Source organism: Cucumis melo, chromosome 1, assembly GCF_025177605.1.
Source record: "Cucumis melo cultivar AY chromosome 1, USDA_Cmelo_AY_1.0, whole genome shotgun sequence".
Lineage (NCBI taxonomy): Eukaryota > Viridiplantae > Streptophyta > Magnoliopsida > Cucurbitales > Cucurbitaceae > Cucumis > Cucumis melo.
The window spans coordinates 1,986,589-2,010,724 of NC_066857.1; the positions used below are offsets into that span (position 1 = coordinate 1,986,589).

The window sequence follows — 24,136 nt, forward strand, 5'->3', positions numbered from 1 at the left end:
AGTGCATGTATATGTTTTACATTGATTTGTTTTACATTGATTTGTGATTTGTAAACTTTTCTTAAAGAATATGTTGTTGTGTCTTAAAAAAATATAATTGAAAGCTTTGTTAGAATACTTATGTAATTTATTTTATATAAATTATTGAATTTTATTAATGAATTTCTAAATGTATCTCGTAATAGTTAAATTTTTATTTTTTGTAAACAATTAAAATTTGACATTTTGAATTGTTTTACATAAGAAAATTGATAGTGTTCTATAGAAAATAAAACATTGAAAATGTATATACATTTGAAATGTGAATTGGAAAATGATACTAACTTAAAAAAAACAATAGGGAAAATTTTCCCCACGGGAAATCCCCGCCCCATTCTCCATGGGAAAATTGGTGGGGATGGAAAATGGGATAGGGGGGTGGGGACGTGAAGTGACATCTCCGGCCCCGCCCATGAACATCTCTATTTATAACCAATACACCACACTACCAAAATACCAACACTCTTTACCAATATCATATATTTGTCCTCTACAATCAAAAAGAACATGATGAATAAGACTAATTGATACTCTGGCAATTAAAACTCACATCTTTAAACAAAATTTTTTTTTTCATATACTTACTTCTCTGCATATGATCATATTCTTCCAAATGGGTTCTCCTATTACGCATCTTGTATCTCTCTCGGTAATAATAACAAATAAAAATAACATGGACAACCTCTGTTTAAAGCAAAAGACATATTATTATAATTTAAACTACCCTATCAAATGTTACATTTTTCTAAAATCTTCTCATGGGGCTGGATGAAATTTACGCCCTGGCCTCCCGAAGTTTGCGCTTCACTGTTATCATCAAGCATCCCTCCTCGTTCATTTTCGGTAGCAAAGGCAAAGCACAAACCTAAACTCAGCTCAGGCTCCAACTATATGAAATATTTGTAGGATACATCAGTGTGAACAAACGTAAGCATTCACCGGCGACCTCTTCTACCTCTGCTATTTCCACCCCTACCTCTGCTGTTTCCACCTCGACCTCTGCTATTTCCACCCCTACCTCTGCTATGACCTTGAGAACCTGATTTATTGGCATGTGGACCCGAAAATTCAGTGCTTCTCCAATTCTTCTTACGTGGGCCTTCGTCATCGTCGTCTTCCTTATACCTGGCTGAGCTTCTTGGCTTAAATGAGATCTCTCGTGACCCTCCTGGTCCTGATTTAACTTCGTTTAGAATTCCAGAATCTTGCTTATTGTCTCCGATAGCAGCAATCTTCTCCTCCATAGAGAGTCTGTCCTCCTTAGCAAGTGATACACGGTTCCAGAACGCCTCGGCATGCCGTTCATCCTTGACCTCATACAATCTAGAAAATGACATCAATCATGTTATCAAAATCTTCTCCCCTCCAAGGATACCAATATTTAGCATGAAAAATTCATATGGACTCCGTCATAAGAGAGATTAATTGGTACGTATTTCTTTCCCTTGATGGGAACCTTAAATTCTAGGTTTGAAAATCGGAAAACTCCCAACTCCTTACAAAATAAAATTATTGAAAATAATTAGGGCAAATTGGAAAGGCCACTCATTAAAGTACGGTAGTAGTTGCAATTACACCCTTGAACTTTGAAATTCTAAAATTGGACCCTCAAACTTGTATAAATTCTTCCCATGATTCAAATTTTGACCATTTGTGCGTCCAAATTTTACGATTATTATTGTAAGCTTAACAATCTAAATTTAACACTTTTAGAAGTTTAGGGACTCAATTTTTACTTTTGAAGGTTAGGGTGATTACACTTAACACTATACCGTAGGGGTTCTTTTTGTAATTTGCCCAAATAATTATTATGAGTTAAAATACTCACTTTGGAACTCGTGCTCTCTTATGTTTATCGTTGCTGGGTTCATCTTCAGAATCTGATTCAACTGAGGCCTCAGAATTACTCAAGTTTTCATCACTGTCCTCCAAGACAGGTTGAAAATGCTCTTCCACCAAAGATGGCTGCTTTGTAGAAGCCATTGGATGCAGCGCAAGATACTCTTGTGAAAGCTCATCGATCTCAAAGTTCTGTAGCACAACATAATCCAACATTAGATCAACAAAGAGCTACAACATGATCCAACACAAACCAAAAGTCAATGCCCCACGTAAAAAGTCTCTTTCTTGACATTTGTCTTGTTAAGAAACGTCTATCCCCATTTCACGAGTAGACATTTGCATATGTAATTAAATATTTGCTTATGACCTCTTCTAGATGATAAGATGAAACCTTGAATTTTTTTTTCCCTCCATTTTTGTTTGCAAAAGTTGTTGAGATGGGCAAATAAGTAACAGAAACGTAGAGAACAAAATGGAAAAGGAGCGTCTGACAACCGAGCGTACCTCATTTTTAAACATATTCGCAAAACGTTCATCTTGAAAGATTTCGCTATTGAGCCCTTTCTTCTTCTTTGATGCCTTTTTGGTCTTGTTGATATCTTCTTCCTTCTTTTCCGTTTCAGCTTCTTCCTCTTCAAGGATTTGATTCGCAAGCCGCCTGTTGACTTTGGGTAATTTTCTTTTCACCTGGAAGAAAAAAAAAGTTAAAATTATATATATATATATATATATATGGAAAACTAAGTAAGGATGGCATGAAACAAAAAGCAATGACGTCCAAAATAACAGGAGTGTTGTCTGTTCATATGTTGTAGTTCTTTTAGGTGAGGAGTCATGCTCTTTCTAGAATAAGTTTTGCAGTAGAATTTGAAGTCTTGGACACAGCTCTACTGCTCATGACGATCACCGGCAGAAGACAATGGTTGAATATGAGAAAATTTTCACAATGATTGGTCTAAAATTTGATTACCTTTTAGGGACAAGGTGAATATTGCAGTATAACTCTCCCAAGTCCCAAGTATTTCTCAACTGAGTAAATACAACGCTAGATTGTTGTGCATTAAAGGCAGTCGTCAATAAATGCTTTTGTAATTTTTTTTCAATAAAAACAACTTTTAATTGAGAAAAAAATGAAAGAATACATGGAAATACAAAAAACCAACACCACAAATACAGGAGCTCCCTCCACAAGAAGGAACTCCAACTATTTCGAAATTACTATTTGTTTCTTATTAACACCAATTGCAAGATCTATTTGCAAAATTTTCTTAGTAAATTTAAATTTCCTAAAAGGAAAGAGACTAATAATAATGAAAAGCTATGGTAAGTGAGTCAGAGAATTGTATACATGAGATCCAAATGAAATTTAGAAGCAGCATTCACCAAATGTGTGGTAAGACATACAAGAATATTAAAAAACTGATCAGGAACTCGGGTAACGAAACAATAAATATCAAAAAGTTTTGGGGAAAAAAGTAAATTACCGTAATTCGGTTCGCACGCTCCTCATCTAGTTTCTCCTTCTTCCTCTGCTCTATGTAAGCATCATAAGCGAAAGGATCCACCAGTGCTTTAGCCTGCAAAATCACAAGCATGCCATAACAAAAAGTAACTAGCTCAGCACTTCGAAAATTCTCAAATCAACACAACACAATTTATTTTTTTCCAATGGTACCGTAAATTGGTTACCCACCCACTTACCAATACAGCTAAACAGACAACACCTAAAATTTACACAGGCTATTCTGTAAACAGAACACTAAAATTACCTTTTTATACAGGCGATAATCAATAAAGAAGCCATGAAGGTAAGCTCTTAGCAGATTTGTTCCAATCAGGTTTGTCAAATTTAGCCTCCCAAGTTCTTCTTTCGTTACAAACTTGAAATCGTCATAGATTGTTGGCTGTGCATTCTCCTCCAACTCCTCCTACATTAAGAGAGAGGAATTAATCGAATTACAAATCAAAGATACCATACAAAAGAAGACAAAAGAGAATAATGTTCAAAAGCTCACCGTCAAATTCTCCAAATAAGAGCACCACTTTGGTGCAGGTCCCAGCGCAGGCAGAAAGTAAGAAGGTATTTGACTTGAATTCAAAGCTAGTAACATTAATCCACTGTCTTTGAACACACAAGTGTCATTTATTGGTCCAAGTGTGGGCTCGATACTGGTCATTCCTTCTCCCTAAAACATAATATTTTTATGATTGAAGGAGGATTTCAGAAGTTTTAGTCTACCAAAGTAAAAACACACAATTTTCTACTAATCAAAAGATCAATGAGAAATGAACGATGAAGTTCTATAATTGAACAGTTAAAAAAAATAATTAACAAATCAATATAATCCTCAGCACCTTCATAAATCAATATAATCCTCAGCACATGTAATGTTGATTACTCTCCAAGCTAGAGCACAATAATATCCCAATTTTATTTATGCATAGACTTAAATCGTACTAGTTCTAATTGAAGAAACACCATCTACCTACGGTAAAAATGTACCAATGACAAAAAACTTATCAAACACCAACCAGCATGAATCTGAGCTCCTTGGTTTGAGCTGATCGGCCTAAGCTTTTAGAGATGATATTGGGCAACAATGAGTTAGTAGCCTAAGGCCCTTAAGTTTTAAGATTGGTATAGTTGTGTTTTAATTTTTGGAATGATATTTTGGTGGATAAATTGTGTTATTTTTTTGGGTGTCAAGGGGTAAGTGTCTCTTTTATCACAATTATTTTTTATGACTTTCATAATTCGAACACAATTTTCAAAGAGGAATTGGAAGAACTAGCTCGAAAATGCTATATGCCAATCCAAGGATGGTACCTTTTTTTAATGCAACAACAATTATTTGAGGACCAAATTGAGAAAATATCAGTTGCAGTATTTCTCAATGTAAAGGGGATTTGTATGAAGGTATTATATAAATTACGAATTGTGTTGTGAATGAACATGCTATCAGAAGGGTATGCCATTGAGAGGGATGATGACCGCAGTTAGAGTTTACGATGATTGATGACTATGGTTTTGACCTGAAATTTTAGGAGAAATGTCTTTCCATTATTTTTAACTAAAGATTACACTTTCTATACAACATTATAGGAGGCTGAAAAAGTAAACTACTCCAATTAACCCTAAACTTGAGGGATAAAAGAAAGAGTGAAGTACAATAAACCTAACTTCCCTACAAGCTTTTTACAATAATGCCTCAACTTTGAGGCTCAAATTCAACAAATATTAATCATCAAAATTATTATAAAAAATTAATGTAGATTGTCCCTTCTGAGTTAAAATCTTTTAAATGATGCAAAGTTGAAAGAGGCATTGATGATGTGAAACGAGAGTTTACACCTAACCCAGTGCACATTGCTCAAAAAGGTTGTCTTAAATTGACTGTAAAAACAGAGGCAATGGAGAGATGTCTTACGGTATCTGGGTCCCAAATTCTAACAATGTGCTTGTCAGTGGTAATCATTTTTGGTTTTTCAGAGTTAAGAGTGCTATGCCACTTAATGTCCAGAATTGGACTGTCGTACCTGCAAAATAATCATATTATTATAATCATATTATTTTAATCAGTATATGATGGTTAAGTCCTAAGTCTAATAAGAGAAAGTAAACTCACAAGTGGTCTTTGATTCGAATAGGATCTGATGAACGTAAATCATAGATCAAAACCTGCATGTGATGTGATAAAATAAATCATGTCAAAATATAATTTTCTTCTTTAACAAGATATGGTCACCTGGAAGATGAAGCTTTAGGAGATGAAGCTTTACCTTTCCTGAGCTACTGCCAACGGCCATTTGGAATCCACTAATATCATCAAATGCTAATGCAGTGACCTCCTATATGACAAAAATATAATATTCGTTAAATTATTGATTAAATATTTTACTACTGCGAGAGATCTGATAGAAAGCTTGAGAGTTGAATTTTTTGCCAAAATTGCAGAAGACAAAAATTTTCGAAGTCCTAACCCTTAATTCAATCTATCCAAAAGACAAGTAATTGCAAAAGATTCAACCAGGAGACTTACCTGATCCTTATCTCCTGCAGGAGCAATAGCATCAAGTCTACCAATTGAAGATAACTTTGTTCTGGTGTCGAAACATTCTACAGCTCCATCAATGCCGCCACAAGCAACGATCCCATGAAGTTTGCTGCAATTGTTGAGGATATTTTAACTTTGATAAAGCAAATGAAACTACTTGAATCACTACTCAAAAAATAAATAACAAACCAATTCAATTAATATGAAAATAGTATGCTCATAAGAATGATATTAACTAACCTTCGAGAAACCACATTTATTGCTGGTGATTCAGTGTTAAGAGGTGGAAGAAACCGTCCCTACAAAGAAACAAACAGTTATTTGAAAACTTGTTTGCAAGAAAGAATATCATAAATGACTTCGAAACTATTGAGTATCACATAATAATATTCTCGGAAAACAAAGAAATCTATCAAATATATTCAGAAAGACATTGCATATGGCACATTGACCCGTCTTTATACATCACGTGCAAACACGAAAAGACTATTTGAGTCCTTTTGATGGGCTGGCCCTTATATACTATTTAACCCTTATAACGAAAGGGTTTCCAACTAGTCCTTTTTTCTAGAGAAGCAACAACTTTCATTGAGAGAAAAATGAAAGAATACAAGGGTATACAAAAAAACAAGTCCAACAAGTCCCACTAAGGAAATCAGATCCAACTAAGGTTAATGTTTTCGAGCGAATAGTTAAAAAAAGCTTTGAAACTGAAGCCCAAAGGGACACATGAAATCTCATCAAAGACCAAACCTCACAAGGTCCCTATCCTTCCCTCTTAAAATTTTATCATTTCTCTCCCCCAAAATATCCCACATAATAGCGCACACCCCGACAAGCCATAAAGAGCAGCCCGTCTCTCTGAAAGGGGGATGGAGGAGGAACTAGGTAAAATAGTGCCTATAGAGTAATTGCAAAAGTCTTCAAAAACAAAGCCCAAAAAGAAACATGAAACATCAGCAAAGACCAAATCTCACTAGGGTCCCTCTCAATGCCCCTAAACACTTTATTGTTTCTTTCACCCCACAGGTCCCAAATCATAAAGCACCCTTTCTCTTTGAAGGACAGATGGAGGGGGAACTCCCCAATCATCAAATGAACATCACTCTAACAAGCCAACAATACTCCAAACTCCTTCAAGAAAAGGCTCCAGACAGATCTCGCAAATGGACAATCCTAGAGAAAGTGATCCAGACTTTCCTTCGCCTTACAATAAAAAATGCAACATCTTTTGTAACGACCCAAATTTTTCAAAACCAAGCTAAGGTCATTACCAATCTAATCATCTTAACTTTCTAAAAACAAAAGAGGAAGCATAAACAAAGCAGTTCCCATATGGCCAGTTGAGGGTCTTTCTTGTTGCTCACCACCTTGCCTTTCTCCTTAACTTTGCCTTAAAAGTCAAACATGGAAAGGGTGAGTATATACAGTATACCCAATAAGTAATCCCCCTACCAGGTCCTTTTGGGTGAGTTGTTAAACTCATTCCAATATAGCCATAATGTACGAATGATAACTTGGCATAGGCAATGGTCTTGAAGTATCACAAATCTTAACATAGGTAGTGAACCCGAGAGAACAAAAAAACATAGCGTAAGTAGTGATCCTGAAGGAACACAATTCATAGCGTAGGTAGTGATCCAAAAGGAACACAAAACATAAGATGTACATAGCCTATCAAGAGCGTTGACAATCACCGCAAACAAATCCATTCATTCTTTCTCAAAAGATGCCAACAAATCTCCACAGAAATTGCCACATAAATCTACATCGGAAATAAGGGGCTTTGTTGATAGTTTATAGCCTCGAGGGTATTTTAGTATTTCACTTACCCTAAGTTTATTTCTTTTTTAGTATTAAGACTTGCTAAAGCCTATACAGTTACCTTCTTTTGTAACTTTCAGTGTGGGTGAAAATAATAAAAAGAGTCTCTATCGAGGTTTTTTCTCCCTGTTCTACAGTTTTCAATGTAAACCTAGTGTTCTCTTTTTTACCGTTTAACAACTCACATCATTGTTCCTTAAACATTTCATCAAATTCTGCTATCACGCCTCCTAATAAAATGAATCCAGAAAGTCCAACAAAGTACAATCTGCATTCAAAAATATATATTTACAAAAAGACAAACAGGAAAACAAAAAAAGTATAACAACCTGTTGCAAACTAATTCTGTACAAATCTGGAGAGGATGCAGCACAAAGCAAATCAGCAGACCAGTAATCAAATTCAATATTCCTTCCCACCCTGTTGATGCCATAGATAAAAAGATTTGAGTTTAGTCATTCATAAGAACTACATCAAGGTTGATATGTCGTAACATCAAGAATTGACTTCCTTTCTATAAATATGAAACTATTTTTATTGAAAATAAATTTACAAGTCACCAAACTTACAGAATCAAAGGTCCAAAAGATTTCTCCAATTGATGGAAATCCTAAAAGGTCATAAATTACAAATATACTAATCCAAAAAAGCCACGAGGCAGCTACAAAAATGTAATCTTCAATGGATTCTGGGCCAAGTTAGATTAGACTTTTACTTTAGAATGGATTCTGCGCCAGGTCATTGATCATACATGCTTCCTTGTGTATAAAAGGAGTCATGGTCTGAAACTTATACGTAAAATTTAAGAGGTAAGATAGTTCAGCTATTGGAATGGCCAATATTTGAAGCTTTGGACAAAGTATTAAAGTTAGAAAACATAATAAGGAAATTCAGGATGAGAAGAAAGTCAGGAATCAATAAAGTCTTGATCTAAGAGGCCAAAAGAACCATTCTTTACCATTTAATTGAAAATAGTTGCCCAAAATTCAAAAGAAAAGTGTTCTTTGATCTTGTCATTTATTATTGCATTTATTGGTGTAAAACATCTAGCATATAGCTTCATATACATATAGCTTTGCTTCCCTTTCATCTTATTGGGAAGGCTTTTTGAAATCATTACAGATGTTCCATCTTAAGATCATATATCAATGAAATTGCCTCTAACATGTGTGTGTGCGTGCATATATATATTAAGAAGAATGACTTTCATTGAGAAAAAAAATGAAAGAATATATCTAAAATTATATGATGCCTCTCCATTTCAAGAATTGCAAGTTGTTTTAGTCACTCTAGGATATTCTTCTTAGACTTCAGTGCTTGCATTTATGATAGTTTTGATCCTACAGTTAAAAAAATTAGACAAAATGATTTGGAAAAGATATGAGGTCACAATAGTTGTCATCCAATTCAATGTTCTTGAAGTTATGTAATTGAGTCACCACCGAGCAGAAGGTTTCTTTAGGGAGAAAGTTGGGTGGGTGTCTAAACTTTTAGAGATAGGATTGCTTCCTTCAATATTTTTGTAATGTCAAATACGAGTCGGAACCTCGTGTAGTTCCAATCACGAGAAATTCTCTGGTAATCACAGTGTTCTTCCAGTTAATCTTGAATTGAATACTCATGTATGGGCTAGCTCTTTTGGCAAGGATTTAAATCTTCTATAGTCTCTATTAAAATAAATAATAATAATAATAATAATAATAATAATTATTATTATTATTATTATTATTATTATTATTATTATTATAAACCCATAATACAATAAAGCTAATATTTAACAAAAGGGAAGAAATTGCAAAACTATATAAGCAACCTTATAACAACACAAGGTAGGAGGTAATGCTATTAACCATAAGAAAGTAACCTTGGTATCCTTAAACTGTGATGTTTTCCATATTTAGCATGAAGAACAATAGAACGATCAGCACACATAAATGCTAGCTTCGAGTAGTCATCATCCAGTATCTATATTAGGAAAAATAACACATTAAACTCAGTTATATTGCAAAATCTGGACAAAAAAACAATCCAAAGTAGCTAGGCCTCATCAAATACTAAAACTGTCTTCCATCCATTCCAAAAGGGGGGTGGAACATGAGTGAAAAAGATACAGATAATTGGATAAAATTTAACTAATTTCAATCACAAAGAAAATAAACATTCAATTATATTTCCTTGAATGGCAATGAGCGTGGAAGAACAACTATGGGACAAAAAATTAATTATTTTTGGGTGGCCCTCTCATTTTGTTCATTCGTTAAAGCCTAAACATGTCTGTCTTCTCTGATTCATTGTCCTATACTATGACAATTGACATTAGGGCATATCAGAGTCATTATATTCCATAAAGATCATATCATTCAAAATGAAAATGATAGTAAGCCCCCTACTTATTAAGAAAAACAGGTTTGCTTTTGTTCTAGTTTTCAATGAATATTTAACCAGTTCCATGCTACTTCAAAGAATAGACTATATCAAACACCTTCACAACCCAACCCAGAGCTGCACAACACAAAATTTACCTGGAAGTCAATTATCTCAGAATCAAAGTGCCTTTTGAACTTCAATGACAATTCCCTCAACTCATATACTTTAACTTGTGGTGGATAGATACCTATTTACAACCATATATAAGCAACAATAGATGATAGCAAAATCGGTAGTCTTATGAATTTTCTTACTGAACATTGATACCAATTTATGCTTGCTTAAAATCACCTGATGCTATTAGAAACTCTCCATCAGGGGTTGCTTTAATTTTACTTGTTGCAATATCAAACCTCAAATCCTGGACCAAGTCCACCCTTGATGTATAATCTAGAACATAAACAAATGAAATCATAAACAACAATAGATGATAGAAAGAACAAAAATAATCTATTGCCCTCACAGGAGACCAAAGCTGCAGAAGAACGCCAGGGAAAGGCTTCATAAAGAAATTATTAGTAAGGCCTCAGTAAATAATGCAGAAAAACATGTTACTTGGGCTACACATTATAGGCAGAGTACTACTCATATAAGGAAACCATGGAACCAGCACAGAAATCAGATCAATTCAGAAAACACAAATCATTATAGATCATAATCGATCCACCATGCTAGAAAACAGGTTGGACAAACATAGATGTTACAACATAAGGCCAAGATGAACAGTACACTTATTTGGTTCATCCTCAATCACGCTTCAAAGAAACAAAGAAAAACCTCGCCTGCATTATAATAAAGAATTACATTTTCGATTTTCCAAGTAATCTACTGACAAAGAAATAATTATACACAAACTACATACATTTGCACATTGTAATGGACATAGCAAAGATTGCTTAACAGAACAATGTAAATGACAAGAGTGAAGAGAGAAACGATTAAGATTCAAATAAAAAACAAACAAACAACTTTTTTAGAACACTTCAACTAAAGAAACATCAATAATATTGAGTTTCCCACAATGCAAATTATCAAACATAGCCTAAAAAAGCAAACTGCAAGTTAAAAGTTAGAAAAAACACATGGAGAGAACTAGGGATGAAAAAGATAGCCACCCACCTTTGTCTTTGCGAAGAGCACGCAGCTTTTTAGGATTGAGCCAAGTAGCAACAGACCGTTGTTGGGAAGCAACGGTGTACAATTTCACCCCATTAATGGAGGTAGACTTGAGGTTGCCTCCTTCGTAGGCCATTGGAGATTTGTAGGAGACAAACAGAGAAAATACTGAAAAATCAAAACCCCTACTATTTCGGTTTCTGAGAAAGGAAAAAATAACAACTCCGGTTGCTCTTGGAGGTAATAGAGTGAGAGAGAAGGCGGCGATAAGTTCGTCGGGAGGCCGAGACAGCGGCGGTGGAGGGTTCAGCTTGCGGCGGCAAGCGATGAAACGGCCTCCGGCAGAAGCAGAAGGGGCGGCGGTGTAAAGCGGGATGGGGTGCAGTGGTGGTAATCGGAAGCAGGTGGTGATAGAGCGCGAAGTCGTTAATATTAATAGGGTTTAGAAAAGAAAACAATTTCTTAGAAAATAAACCATCCTAATCAAATTCCATCCATATATCAATGCTAATCCACCAAAATTGTGAAGGTTATTTGATTGTTTTTCATCCGGTAACTATAACCACAATGGTAATTATAAGAGTAAATAGGTCAAAGTTCATTATATATGTCAAAAAATTTGGTTATACTTCGGTGTTGTTCGATCGGTTTTGTTTAAAAATCGAGACTGAAAACCGACCTAATCGGTTTATAATAAGGAAAATCGACAACGACGTTCAACGGATCAGTTTAGGTTGGTTTCTATCAATTTGGGTCGGTTTTTTGAAACATTTTGATTAAACCGACTACGGGCGAATTTTTAATAAAATCAACCATCGAGTGTTGGTTTGGTCGTTTGGATCGGTTTTTCGGTAATCGAAGCTCACCTCTAATGAGATAATAACTCTCCACTCGTCAATCAAATTATGGCTTGTTTTACGGAATTGGACATTGATGCATAACACGAGGAAACAACACCAAATGTAACTACATGTTTCACCCACTTTTTCAACTATCGATTGTACTCGGTAAACATGGCCTAAAATAAAATAAAAAGTAATAAAAAGTGACTAATGAATATTTCAACATATATTACTTTAAATTTCATTTTTTCTAAATTTTGCTAGGTAATGTTCCATTACCTATTTTTTTTGGTACACTTAGAAACTAGTTTTTTTATTAAAAAAAAACTTAATTCTATCTTGGGTAAAATACAATTTTGGCAAATGAAATTGATGTTTGTGTATATTTAACTCTTTTAGTCATCAAAATTTACAAAATAGTTCTAAATAGTTCATGAACTCAAATAGATTGACAATTGACTAATGAAAAAGTCATATACAATAACCATGTCATCTCCTAAAGGCCTAAAAGTACGATGCGGAAGATCTATTATATCTCCTGATAATTGTTATACATAGTCGAGAGTAATCACTAACTCCCACCAACTATTTTCACAGCGTTGAGATATTGTATCTCTCTGGACTATTTGATTGTTGATGCTCAATTCTAGTGCCACATTTCTAGTGTCAGTAGATGTATTTTTTTCTTGAAGTGTCCTCTTTTTCTCTAATGTTTTTTTCCCTTATCAGTTTCTTTCTTTGGTTTGTCTCTTAGTATCATGTGTCTATGTTGTTCGCTTACTTCACCCTTTATGGTATTTCAAGGTTAGACTCTAACAATGACAAGTCTAGGCATAGTTTTCACTATGTGCACTTTCACTAATGTCTTCTCAACACGTAGAAGATCATCATCAATCACATCTTAGTAACGGTTGATGTCCGTTCTCTACACAGTCACCCTTTTAAACATACGTTGATCCCTCTATGTTGTGAGATATGGTATAGCTACAGTTACTAAAACCATTATAATGATTGAATATCTTAAAGGTCAGACTTCATGGGTTACCTGAATAAGCAATTATAGCTCATAATTCATTGTTTTAATGTACTCGTTGTAAGCATATTAAAGTGGAGTTGTGTTTTTGATATCTTTGTATACAAATACTTAAATTCAAATTAAAGTTTTCATACAGATTAGAAGCATGCAATCCCCTATTTTCCAAATATTGTAATATTGTTTAGCTGGCTACATAAATAACATACCATTTGAAGCCAATTTAATTATGATTCAATTACAGAATGTAAAAGAAGAAATAAATTATGAAACATATATGAAAAGAAGAGTACTAAAAGCAAAATAATTTTTCAAAAAGAGAAATAAACTTAATCCAATTCTGTCTGAGACTGCCCTTATATACCATCAAAATTATTCCTACAATAATTTAGTTTTGAAAAATATGGATTTAAGAGGTTGTTCCTTTGGCTTCATCATAAAGCTCTCATGGCTACTGCCTCTCATCCTCCTCCTTTTGGTTCCATTTGCAGCAGCAGAAACTCGTCATTATAACTTTGAGGTACGTTAGGTGAAGATTTGAATCTCGACATTCTTATTCGTACGTTCTTTCTCTCCTTAATTAACATCTCTTTAATTGCAAAATGTATATATTTTGGATTGGGAATTATTTTGTTTGTGGAATAGGTGAAGTTATCACCATTCACCAAGCTTTGCAGCTCCAAGAAAATTTTGACAGTGAATGGAGAGTTTCCGGGGCCAACATTGGAAGCTCATAGAGGAGATAAAATCGTCGTCTATGTGATTAACAACACAAAATATAATATCACTTTTCATTGGTTCAATCTCTTTTTCCCTTCCTCCTCTCTTTTACACACAATTGCTAATATAGATTAATTTCCCTTTTTACTCCACTTATAACAAAAATGTAGGCATGGTGTAAGACAAGTTAGAAATCCATGGTATGATGGTCCAGAATACATAACACAATGCCCAATTCAAGCAGGAAAAAGCTTCACTTACCAAATTCAACTTACCACTGAAGAAGGAACCGTGTGGTGGCATGCTCATAGCGGCTGGGCTCGGGCCACAGCCCATGGCCTTCTCATTGTTCGTCCACACCCATCATCTTCATATCCCTTTCCTAAACCATATGCACAAATCCCTATTATCATTGGTATATCTCTCTCTACTTCTATTCCTTTTTCTTAATTTTCAATACTTCATTGGTATATATCTCTCTACTTTTATCCTTTAAAATAACTTTCGTAAAAAAAGAAAACTGATTTTTAGATAAATGAATTTAATTTGTTTTAGGTGAGTGGTGGAAGGAAGATGTAATGGAAATACCAAAGAATGCAAAAAAAAGTGGTGGAGAACCATTACTTTCAAATGCATACACTATCAATGGCCAACCAGGATATCTTTATCCATGTTCCAAACAAGGTATATAAAATCTCTTTAATTAAAATTCCATACAATTCTTCAATTTCTTTGAAGATTAATAAACATCTTACCTTCTTTCAAAATAATAATAACTTCTTACCTTATAAGCATTTGAGTTTATACTGTTTGAGAAAAGAAAACTCACTTTCGTTATATTCCTTGTCAAAACAAGCTTTTCATGTCAAAACAATGTTCAAAGAAAAACATATCCAACTTCTTAAAATATGTTTTCTTATTTCCCTCGTGAAATATATAATCATACCTATATGTATATTCTTACAGAAACATTTGAGTTCACAATGGAGAAGGGAAAAACCTATCTTCTCCGAATTGTCAGCGCGGTTATGGACGAAGATCTCTTTTTCGGAATCGCAAAGCACAAAATGACATTAGTCGGGAAAGATGGCATCTACATGAAACAAATCAAAACAGATTATATCATGATTACACCAGGCCAATCAATGGACATACTAATCACTGCAAATCAATCCCCAGGAATGTATATTATGGCTACAAGATCCTACTCAAGTGCTTTTGGTGCTGGCTTTGATAACACCACAGCCACAGCCATTCTTAAGTACTCAACAATAACATCACCAAATCCCCCAAATCCCTTTTTTCCTCACTTACCTCCCTATGATAGAACCGAAGCGGCAACGGATTTCACCAAACGTCTACGAAGCTTGAGGACCGTAGATGTTTCTTTAAACGTTGACACTCGTTTGTTTTTCACTTTATCTGTTAACCTAATGGATTGCTCTAACGAAGATAAGCCTTGTGCTGGGCCATTTGGGAAGAGATTTGCTGCAAGCATCAACAATGTGAGCTTTGTGACACCATCAGTTTCTTTACTTGAAGCTTACCACAACAGAGTTGGTGGCGTGTTTACGACAGATTTCCCCGAAAACCCGCCAAGAAAATTCAACTACACCGGTGAGAATCTACCCAAAAAATTGTTGCCTACTTCTTTTGGGACTAAGGTAATGGTTTTGGAGTATAATTCTAGTGTGGAGCTGATCTTGCAGGGTACTAATGTGCTTGCAAGTGATAATCATCCTGTTCATTTGCATGGCTATAGCTTTTACGTTGTAGGATGGGGATTTGGGAATTTTGACCCGAAAAACGATCCGAAACGGTATAATCTCGTCGACCCACCGGAGGAGACGACAGTTGGAGTTCCTAAGAATGGCTGGGTTGCTATCAGATTCAAGGCAGATAACCCAGGTTTGTTTTTCAAGCCCAACTCAGTCTACATGTTTTTGTGGGTTTTCAGTTTTCTGAGTAAAAAGAGTTTGAGTTCTTACTTAAATTCTAAAACCAAAATCATTCTGTGTTTTTTAGGCTTCAAAACTTGTCCTCATTTCTTAAAACATTGATGGGAAGTATTAAACAAAATACAACAAAAAAGATGTAAGGTGGAAAGAGTGTTCTTCAACTTAATTTTAAAAGACTAAGTGCAAAAAAGTCAGATTTAGTGAACATTTATTTTTTGATCTTTGGTTTTTGAAAATTAATAAACTTATAAATACTCTATTCATCTCTAATTTTCTTATCTTGTTACGTACGTCATACCAATTTTTTCGAAATTCAAGTTAAGTTTTGAAAAAAAATTAAGTTTTTGTTTTAATAACTATTTGGTTTTTGGTCCATTAAAATTAAACATATTTCCTATTCCTATCAATTTATTACAATGGTTTTCATATTTTCTTGAATACAAAATTTGAATTATATTCTTAGTCAAATTTCAGATACAAGAAAAAGTTTTTTTAGTTTCTAAAATTTGATTTGGGTTTTTAAAAACATTGATAAAAAGTAGACAACTAAATAAGATATTTAGAGATCAAAATTGTATTTATAAATTTAATTTTCAAAAACTTTACCAAACAAGTTGTAGTTTTTATTTTCTAATTCAATTGACAAAGAATTCAATTCGTTGTACCAACTTAAAAAAAGATTTAAACCATTGTATGAAAATGAGGGAAAATAGACCTTTTATTCTCGTTCGTTTGATTTAAAAAAGAAAAATTGTTAACATTTGCTAAATATATATGAATACGCTTGCATGGTTGAATCCTTTTACGCATCTTATTAACGAAAAGAATAACACTTATGGAAATTAGATAATTAAATTCATACCGATTCGCATACACACACATATATATAGATATAAATTTTGTAAGTGATTATTCTAAATATACTTAAAACGCCATTCCAAACATATTCTAAAGAACCGAATATGTTAACGGGTACTTTTATAGGAATGTGGTTGATGCATTGCCATATAGAGCGTCACCAAGCATGGGGCATGAACATGGTGTTCTTAGTGAAAGATGGACTTGCTCCTCATCAACAAATTCTCCACCCTCCACATGATTTGCCTTCATGCTACAATTAGGCTTAAGTTGTTGAGTTTTATATATCATTGTTCATTATTACATTGTTGGGTTTTGTGCCCTGTGATTCTAGATGTATAAACAAATTAAGATAATTTTTGCACAACTCAATTCAATAAATAAAATTTGATGTTATTTATATGAATCTTGAACGGTATATAGTTGACATTTGTAGCGAATTATGTTCGAGTAGTAATAATTTAAAGGGTCTATAATAGATGGATAATTAAACCCTAGTAACAATAGGGATGCTACCCACTTTTTACAAACGATGTATTCCATATTGTAATTATGTGGAGACATGTGAGTAGGGATATCTTATATAAAATGAGTTTTGGTATAATATTGGACCGTGGAATCATTAACGTCTCTCTGTAACTTCGTTGATTGAACAAATTGATATTTCACACAGGATGATCATATATAACTCGATCTTAATTGAGTGAGTTGCAAACTTCTTGCCAATGAGGGCCGATTCTTTTGACTTATATAGATGAGAGTGACACGAGTGACTAAGTAATATGTATGCCATTAATTTGGTGACAAGACCAAGTGAGGAGTTGGATAATCTTTACTTGTTTCAACAAAGGAAAAATATATGAGAATATTGAAAAGTAACTTAAATATATATCTTATTTGAAACTATAAAAATCTAACTTAACTAAACTTAGGAGTAACCTAAATTATAAAGAGAGGGAGTCTTGCAACAATGGGAAGTCTCGTATTTGGGGTAGCCTAAATGTAATCTTGAACTAAGGATCGATTGACTCAATTATATTGGTTGATTATCTTTTTAGGCACACTACCCCCAAGACGTGGGTATATTATATTATATCACCAAACTAAGATTACTAACTCTTTGTGTTATTTTTGTTTCTCTTTATGATGATTTGTTATATTGGTTTTTGTGATCGTTAGGATGTGTTGTATGACATCTCAAACTTGTGCGAAAGAATTGCTTTTCAAAATTTAAAAAAGAATATATAATAAAAATTACATCTAGATATAACTAGCAAAAAAAAAAAAAAAAAAGCAGTAAACATGGAGAGAATAAGAACACAACATGACAATGTGATTGGAAGCATGCAATCACTAGAAGTAGTCCAATAACGAGGACTCCACCAATATGGCACAATGCCTCACAAAGAAAATGTCACACCTCATATTATTCTTTAAACAGTCTCTTACCACCACCACCACCACCACCCAAAGAGAAAACAATACTATGAAAATTTAGCCAATGCCCAAACTAATTAAGAAAAAGCTTCCAAGGGCCCAAGACCCACAACCCCAACACAGTACACCAGTCACATTCACTACACTGAGATAATACTAATTTTAAACAAGTTTAAGAGATTGAAATCTAAACAACTCAATTAATAAATAAATGTGTTATGGATGGAGATTGGGAAAGAAAAGCTGGAAACCCTATGGGAAAGGGAAAGATGAAGGGATAGAGTGGTGGCGGTGTACGTAATCGATCAGCTTAGTCAATGGGCATTATCATTGGGAGACAATCTGACACGCACCAACCTAAACCCTCGTGCCCCATTACATATCACATTCTCGCATTTCCATTTTCTTATAATATATAAAAAGAGTCATTATACCCCCTTTCAAAAATTATCATGAAACGATTTCGAAACATTTTCGATATTGACCTTTGTCAAATATCCAACAGATCGAGCATATTTTATGCAGGACATGTCCTAATCTAAAATAACACCGATCATTTAAAAAAAGATTGACCCTAGTTGATCATGAGGTAACCGGAAAACTCTAGAGAAGATCCCAAGTCAAACTTTATGTATAAGTACATCATATTATATCTTCACAAAAGATAATTTGAGTTCAACTTTCAAATTCTCTCCGTCTTTCACACTCTTTTGATCTCTACTTAGTCAATAAAGAGTTACTATAAGAATTTTTACTTTTACAGAAAAAAAAAACGTCGACCAAAGTCTAAAAAACGTCGGCTTAAGTTATGTTGACACCTTTTTTTACTTCGACAAAAACGCCGCCTATCCTTATCGGGAGAAGTTCTTGCTGATGAAATTGATACCTTTTTTATCGATATGGAGGGTTTTTTCTTTTGTAGGACATACTCTCCTCATCTTCAAACAAATTTACCATTGATCACATGCACTTTATCTCTATTCAAATTCTTGCCTCAACAACAATAATTATGATTCTAATAATAACACTCTCAAACTAAGCTTTACAATGTGTTAGACATGATTTTAATAGAGAGAATTCACCTAATCTTCACATGCCACCAACGATAAATTTGTCTAAAAAGAGATCATTTGTAAAAAAGTCAAAATCATCCAATGATGTGGGGTTTGCCACATACACATTATAATGTTTAAATTTCACCACAAAAGTCAAAACCAATATTTTAGGAAATTTTTGAACTTATTGGATATAAACTCTATCATAATGTGCACGAGATACTTTGACAATAAAATTTAATTCGAGGAAATAGACTTAATTTTATTGATTTGTAGGCATTTAAGCCGGACCATTTGATTTTTTCGACTATGATGAGTTTCATAAAATACATAAATTGGTTCAAGTGGAAGATTAGATCAGTACATAAAAATAGACTCCAACAAAAAAGCATGGCCTCGTTTGAATATATATAAAAAACAAAAAGTGTGTACTTTTTCTTAGAGGCATGAATTAAATATATAGTTTAACCTAAGGGTTGTTTGTATACTTCGAAAGTGATAAAACATTCCATGCTCTCTTTCATTTAAGTGATTTTGATTGTTACACATGAAAAGTTGAGTCAAACTCATACATTATAATTCACTGAAGATTTTAAGAAGGTATTGATTTAAAATAAAAGGATTGTTATTATTATTCTTTACAGAAGAGTATATATCTATTTATAATTGGCTTGTACAATTAGCCGTTAATCTATTCCTATAATTACGCTGGATGTTAAATATGGTATAATTGCAGCCTAATGCTTAATTGTAGCTAAATCCTATATATGTATACTGTATTAGCCGTTGACATGTTTCCATGTACAGCCTATGATGATTCTATGAATCTGAGGCCATTAATTCTGATCTTAATCCTTCAATACTCCCCCTCAAGTTTGGTTCGAACAGGTTGTGAGCGCCTAACTTGCTGAGAATTTGTTGAGAGGTTTTCTTGTCCAAAGCTTTAGTGAAGATATCCGCTAGTTGTTCTTGGCTTCGGATGAAAGGAATCTCAATTTCCTTTGACTGCACTTTATCTCGTATAAAATGACAATCTACTTCTATGTGCTTTGTTCTCTCATGGAATACGGGGTTTGAAGCAATATGACGTGCCGCTTGGTTGTCACAGAACATTTGTATAGGTTCTGAACATTCAATTTGCATGTCGTGTAGCAGATGCTTGATCCAAATGAGTTCGCTTGCCGTTGATGCCATCGCTCTGTACTCAGCTTCTGCACTTGAACGAGCCACCACGTTCTGTTTCTTGCTCTTCCATGTTACTAGATTGCCACCTACGAAAGTGCAAAAACCAGTGGTTGATTTTCTGTCACAACTTCCGGCCCAATCTTGTTGAAGGTTGCCTTGTTCGTGTTGATCGTCGTCTGATTGTATCTTCTCCTTCTTCTTCTTGTCTGTCTTCTGTATTGTTCCGTTCATCCTCATAATCTCCCCCTGAAGAAGATGCGGAAGGATTTTCTTCATCGTCAAGGGAAGGAAAGAGGAATTGCAGAGTGCTTGGTGTTGCAGCGGTGGTGTCTTGTGTAGGCGTGAAGAATGGTTCATGCTCTCTGAAAACTACATCCCTGGAAATATACAGTTTATTTTGTTCGGGATCAAAGCACTTGTATCCCTTTTGGGTTGAGGAGTAGCCAAGAAAAATAGTTTTCACAGAGTTTTTATCTAGTTTGTCCTTTCGTTTTATATATACAAAGCAGGTGCATCCAAATACTCTAATATGATCTAAGTCGATTTTTCTTCCTTTGAGAATTTCAAGAGGACTTAAATTATTGAGATTTGGGCTTGGTAATCTATTTATGATATAAGTAGCAGTTAGAATTGCATCTGACCAGAATTTTTTTGGAACATTATTCTGAAGTAGTAAAGCTCTTGTTTTTTCAAGAAGATGTCTGTTTTTTCTTTCAGAAACTCCATTTTGTTGTGGTGTATGAGTACATGTTGTTTGATGAAGAATACCATGTTGTTTGAAAAAATTGGTGAATTCCTTATTCACATACTCAGTACCATTGTCAGATCGAAAAATTTTGACTTGAGCATTGTATTGGTTGGTAATAAAATTAAAAAATTCTTGAAAGCATGAGAAGACTTCATTTTTGGTTTTTAAAAGATATACCCAAGTAGTTTTTGAAAAATCATCAATGAATGTAACATAGTATTTATAATGATTGTATGATTCTTCGGGAGAAGGTCCCCAAACATCAGAATGAATTAAATCAAAACATTTTTCTACTTTAGTTATGGAAGTAGGAAAAGGTAAACGAGTTTGTTTTGCAAATCTACAAGTATCACAACTAAAGGAATCATAATTATAATGAAAAAGTCTATTCAAAACCTGATCAGATGGATGGCCAAATCTTAAATGCAATAAATGTCCACGATCAGTGTTTTTACTTGATACAAAGCATTTATTATTTTGTTGAAGATAATATAGCCCGTTCCTAAGAATTCCTTCACCAATCATCTCCCCTGAGACTATGTCCTGAAAAATCACTTTTTCTGGTAAGAATATTACAGCACAATTAAGATCTTTGACAATCTTATTAACAGATAATAAATTAGAGTGAAAATCAGGTAGATACAAAACCTCATTGACTGGTTTGTTAAAAACAGAAATGGTTCCGGTACCGAAAATTTTGGTCTGACCACCATTAGCAGTTGTGACAAATTGTGGTTCATTGGAGGTTATCAAGTTTAAAAAATTGTTTGGACTACATGACATGTGATGCGTTGCTCCCGAATCAATAATCCAATTTGAGTCATGCTTATTCAAGTATATTGAATTATTTGAAAGTTTGAGTTCAGATAAACCTGAGTTCTGTTGCCTCGGCTGAAGTAGTTGATTTAATTGGTTAACCAGCTGCATGAGTTGATCCGAATTAGGTCCGGAAGGCCCAGCAGGCGTGACAAAGGAGATTGGGTCTTGCACTGGCCCAGCAGCAGTCGTTCCATAGAAGCCTGGTGGCCCGTGATCAGCTGGCCCTTGAGAGGGATTAGGGTTCATCCCATTCATCCCGAAGTCAGCCTTCGTATTTGTCCCGCTGTTGAGTTCTCCTATGGCGGAATGTGCCTCTCGGCGCCACCCGCCGTTGTTGGTACTTCCGCCACCTTTGCGTTGGGGCTTGAGATGCGGATGAAGAACCCAGCAACTCTCCTTGTTGTGACTCGATCGTTTGCAATGATCACACCACAAGTTCCCCTTTCCTCTGTCCTTGTTGTAGGTTGCGCGAAATGCTTGGTTGTCTGTTGATGGAGCTGGCGACGGATTCATGAGCCGTCTTCTTGATTCCTCCTGCTCAATCTTGAGAACTACATCATCAAACTGTGGCATTTCTGCCGATGAGAGAATTTGAGCCCGAATGGGTTCAAAACTGGAATCTAAAGCCCCGAGATAAGTATAAATTAATTCATGTTCGTTTCTTTTGTAAATTTCCTCTGGATTTATTGTTTCTGGGAGATACATCTGTAACTCTTCCCATTTGGTCAGTATTTCGGCCACTAGGTCTGAGTTATTGAGGTTGCCTTGTTTGATGTTGGAAAGTTCTTGTTTTAATGAAAAAATATGTGCGAAGTTTTTTCCTTGACCATATCGGGTTTTGGCTTTTGTCCAGATTTCCTTTGAGGTTTTACAGTACATAAGAGCACTAGAGATTTTAGTGTCCATTGTGCTTAAGAGCCACGACATGATCATCTGATCTGTGGTCTCCCAATTTTCTATGGCTGTTAGTTCATCATCAGTAGGGTTGGCTTGGTCTTTTGGTTTTGGTTTTCCTTTGGATCCATTAATGAATGACCTTTTACCCTTACCCCCTAAGCCTATTTCCACAGATCTGGCCCATGGTACGTAGTTATTGTTACCAGTGAGGATATATGTGGTGATTTTGTTGTTTTCGATCATGTTAAGTTGCTGGTAGCAGAAATGTAATCCAGAGAGAAAAATAACAAAGAAAAGAACAGTTTTAAATTGATACTGATTTTGCTGATTTTTGCTGAGAAGAACAGATGCTTTCCTTGTTCCTTTCCACTGGTTGTCTCCCTCGGTTATGTTTTGCTCGATGAGGACAAATTTGAATTGATGCAGCAGAAGTTTCGTCACCTTTGTGGCGTTGAGTACTGCTTGCTAATGGCACCTTTGTGCTTGGTCTGAGAGCTTGAAATTGGGATCAAATTGCTCTGATACCATGAAGATTTTAAGAAGGTATTGATTTAAAATAAAAGGATTGTTATTATTATTCTTTACAGAAGAGTATATATCTATTTATAATTGGCTTGTACAATTAGCCGTTAATCTATTCCTATAATTACGCTGGATGTTAAATATGGTATAATTGCAGCCTAATGCTTAATTGTAGCTAAATCCTATATATGTATACTGTATTAGCCGTTGACATGTTTCCATGTACAGCCTATGATGATTCTATGAATCTGAGGCCATTAATTCTGATCTTAATCCTTCAATATTCACTAACCGGTAAAAAGGAAATATTTCTAAATACGATGATTTTATCCATTTTTAACTACAAAATATATTCTTATGGACAGTATAAACACACTATAAATAATACAAATTATATGATAATTATGAGTCAAGTGTATGAAATATAATCCTACCATATCAATTAAAACATGCACTCAAATGCCACATTGGAATAATAGATCATATGGAGTGTAGTTTAATGCTTATATAATGAAACATACACCTTATAAAGATTGAGACCAAGAAGGGTAAAAAGAAAGAAAGATCAGAGAGGAGAAACTTGTGATAAAAGCAAAGGTAGCACTCATGAACATAAGTGTGAAAGAGTTGAAGCCAAGTTGTTGAAAGATAAGGTGTGGGGAATATTGTTAAGTTATTAGGTGAGCAGCAAATGATAGCTTTTTAAAAGAGAAGTTATTGGATGTGTGTTTTGATATATCATGAATGTGTGTGGGGTCT

General features: G+C 34.5%; 2 protein-coding genes across 2 annotated transcripts; one reads left to right on the forward strand and one right to left on the reverse strand.

Annotated features, from left to right (window-relative positions):
- Nucleotides 1-592: 592 nt before the first annotated feature.
- Nucleotides 593-11,751, reverse strand: LOC103495447 (uncharacterized). Its single transcript, XM_008457012.3, has 16 exons — nt 11,307-11,751; nt 10,479-10,577; nt 10,283-10,374; nt 9,625-9,725; nt 8,090-8,180; nt 6,177-6,235; nt 5,922-6,045; nt 5,662-5,730; nt 5,508-5,560; nt 5,310-5,418; nt 3,897-4,067; nt 3,651-3,809; nt 3,366-3,458; nt 2,386-2,568; nt 1,868-2,070; nt 593-1,362 (listed from the first exon to the last, which is right to left on the reverse strand). Exons 1-16 carry the CDS (start codon nt 11,437-11,439, stop codon nt 975-977), a joined length of 2,127 nt encoding a protein of 708 aa, XP_008455234.2. The 5' UTR covers nt 11,440-11,751; the 3' UTR covers nt 593-974.
- A 1,830-nt stretch (nt 11,752-13,581) lies between these two features.
- Nucleotides 13,582-17,120, forward strand: LOC103495685 (laccase-14). The gene is made up of 6 exons (XM_051079687.1): nt 13,582-13,698; nt 13,824-13,975; nt 14,069-14,313; nt 14,454-14,582; nt 14,865-15,806; nt 16,841-17,120. The coding sequence occupies exons 1-6, from the start codon at nt 13,582-13,584 to the stop codon at nt 16,975-16,977; spliced, it is 1,722 nt and encodes a 573-aa protein (XP_050935644.1). The 3' UTR covers nt 16,978-17,120.
- The last annotated feature ends 7,016 nt before the right edge of the window (nt 17,121-24,136 follow it).